This window comes from Colobus angolensis, unplaced genomic scaffold, assembly GCF_000951035.1.
Source record: "Colobus angolensis palliatus isolate OR3802 unplaced genomic scaffold, Cang.pa_1.0 Scaffold477, whole genome shotgun sequence".
NCBI classification, from domain to species: Eukaryota; Metazoa; Chordata; class Mammalia; order Primates; family Cercopithecidae; genus Colobus; species Colobus angolensis.
In genome coordinates, this window is record NW_012118232.1 from 709,741 (window position 1) to 712,660 (window position 2,920).

Here is a 2,920-nt window from a genome sequence, read left to right on the forward strand (position 1 = left end):
AAAAAAAAAAAAAAAGGGATCTAGTGCCCCTTCACCCCTTGAGAATTTGATGAAAGTCATTATTGTTGACAACTAACCCATAGAGTTGACATTATTATTGCTCCATATTATCGTGATTCCTGACATGAAGTATCACACTTATTTCAGTTAATGGTAACTGCACCCTTCCAGTTTCTCAGGCTTACACACAGGAGTCACCCTTGACTTTTTAATCTTTCTCAGACCCCACACTCCATTTATCAAGAATACTATTAATTTGACCTTCAAAATACTATCTTTTGCAATCACCCTGGTCTGAAGCATGATCATTCTTGACTGGATTATTGCAATAGCATCCTAGGTGGTGGATCTCCTTGCTTCTACCTTGACTTTTTACAGTCTATTCTCAACAACCAATAGGCAGAGCAATCCTATTAAGATCTAAATCAAATGTCACTCTGTGCTTGAAACAATCGGATGGCACTCCATGTAACTCAGTAAAAACCCAAATCCCTATAATGGTCTCTGAGGCCCTATGTGATATGTACCCTACCCGTGGCACTTATCTCTTACTAACTCATGAATGGCTCACTCTCCTAGCAACAAACAGGTCTGGCATGCTTCTCCTCAGGTGTTCCCTGGCTGTTATCACTTCCTGGAATCTTTTCTCCCTGTATATTCACATTATTCACTTTCTCAGTTTCTTCAAGTGTTGGTTCAGCTGCCAACTTCTCAGTGAGGCCTATATAAACCATTATCCCTGCTCTGACCATGGGACCCTCTTCTCCCCTTGTTCTGCTCTATTTTTTCTATAGCATGTATTATGATCTAACATACTATACACTTTATTTATTCAAGATGTTTATTGTTTGTCTTCACACTAGAAAAAAGCTCCCCAGGACTAAGAGTATTTGTCTGTTTTATTAACTAATGTATCCTCAGAGCTTGGTAAACAGTAGGTATAATAAATGCTTACTGAATGATGAACAGATATGATAAGGAAACTGAAGCCCGGAGGGGTAAATCATTCACCTAAGGACATACAACTAACAGAACTGGGACTTAGGGAATGAACTACTGTTCTTAACCACTATCCTCTCCTACCCAACCTGATACCAGACTCTGCTGTTTGCCATCCAACCATACTGTCATCCTTTTATCATTTACTTGTTCATCAAATATCTGAGCCCCTACTATGTTTCATGCACTATGATTTGAGCAGGGACTACAAGGGTGAAACCTGACAATAACATAATGAACACCAATATGTGATATATACGCTAAGGAGAAGGAAATATGTGGTGCTTTGAGAGTGTGGAAAAGGGAGACTTAACCCACTCTGCAGTGAACAGCAAAGACTTCCTTTTAAGGAAGTGTCACTTCAAATGTATGGTCAAGTAGTTTACCATATGAAGTAGGCAGGGAGATTTCTGAGCTGAGAGTTCTGTAAATAGCGGAAGAAAACAAAAGAGCCCAGAGGGATAATTTAAAGAAGAAAGTGTGGTTGGAGGGGAATGTGGTGTGAGAAGCAGCTGGAGAAACTACCAGGGGAAGGACTTTTGTCTTCATCCAAAGGGTGATTAATTTCTACTGGTTCCACATTTCTCAGATTCAACCTCATCTTCCCTATTTCAATGACACTTACCTGCCCACACGAGGACGCACCAGGCCATGGGACTTGATGAAGACACAGTCGCCAACCTTCAGCCACATGTCATTGTAATGGAGCTGCTCAAAGTAGTGGCACCCTGGTTCACCATTGGACATTTCTACAGGGACATCTTCTTTTTCCTGTTGTAAAGAAAACTGGCTGAAGAAAGGTAGCTGATAATCAAGGAATAGAGAAGGTAAGAAACGAAAGCAGACTTTTCTTTCACATTAACTTAAAAGAAAAAACAACCCTTGGTTATGTGGCTCACACCTGTAATTCCAGCATTTTGGGAGACCAAGGCAGGATGATCACTTGAGCCCAAGAGTTTCAGACCAGCCTGGGCAACATAGTGAGATCTTGTCTCAACTAAAAAAAGAAATTAAAATAAAAAATTAGTCAGGCATGGTAGCGCATGCCTGTAGTCCCAGCTACTCAGGAGACTGAGGTGAGTAAATCACTTGAGCTCAGGAGGTCGAGGTTACAGTGAGCTAGGGTCACGCCATTGTACTCCAGCCTCGGCGACAGAGCAAGACCCTGTCTCAAAAAAAAAAAAAAAAGGAAATTAAAACAAACAAAAATACAAAAACAGAAACTTTGAAGCAGGCTAGGAAACAAAAAAATTAGATTACTGAAATAAAGTATTAATAAGTATCTATTTTATTTTAACTTTCTAGTTAATCTTCATTAAAAAATCTTATCCTAAGATGCTTTTATCCTGTCTCCCTCCTGCTCTCAATTCCCATTGCCCTTAGAAACAAACAAACAAAAAAACTGGAGAGGATTTATCGGTATTTAAAAGCAGACTCATTCATGCATTACTACAGTGTAAGTGGCAAATTCTACACAAGCTTCCTCTCTATCACATTTACTGGGCTCCCTTAATGTCTTAACATTAACAATTGATAGATTTAGGCCAGGCACAGTGGCTTATGTCATAACTCCAGCACACTGTGAGGACAAGGTGGAAGGATTGCTTGAGCCAGGAGTTCAAGACCAGCCTGGGCAATACAGTGAGACCTCATTTCCAAAACAATTTAAAAATTAGCTGTGTAGGCCGGGCGCGGTGGCTCAAGCCTGTAATCCCAGCACTTTGGGAGGCCGAGATGGGCGGATCAAGAGGTCAGAAGATCGAGACCATCCTGGTTAACACGGTGAAACCCCGTCTCTACTAAAAAATACAAAAAACTAGCCAGGCAAGGTGGCGGGCGCCTGTAGTCCCAGCTATTCGGGAGGCTAAGACAGGAGAATCACTTGAACCTGGGAGGTGGAGGCTACAGTGTGCTGAGATTG

General features: G+C 41.2%; 1 protein-coding gene across 1 annotated transcript in view; it reads right to left on the reverse strand.

Moving 5' to 3' along the window:
- The window catches only part of PBRM1 (polybromo 1), a 152,610-nt gene that overhangs the window by 35,433 nt on the left and 114,257 nt on the right, over nucleotides 1-2,920 (reverse strand). Inside the window, exon 25 of the mRNA XM_011958873.1 lies at nucleotides 1,625-1,770. Coding sequence (XP_011814263.1) covers nucleotides 1,625-1,770 — 146 coding nt within the window. The remainder of the gene's footprint in view (nucleotides 1-1,624; nucleotides 1,771-2,920) is intronic.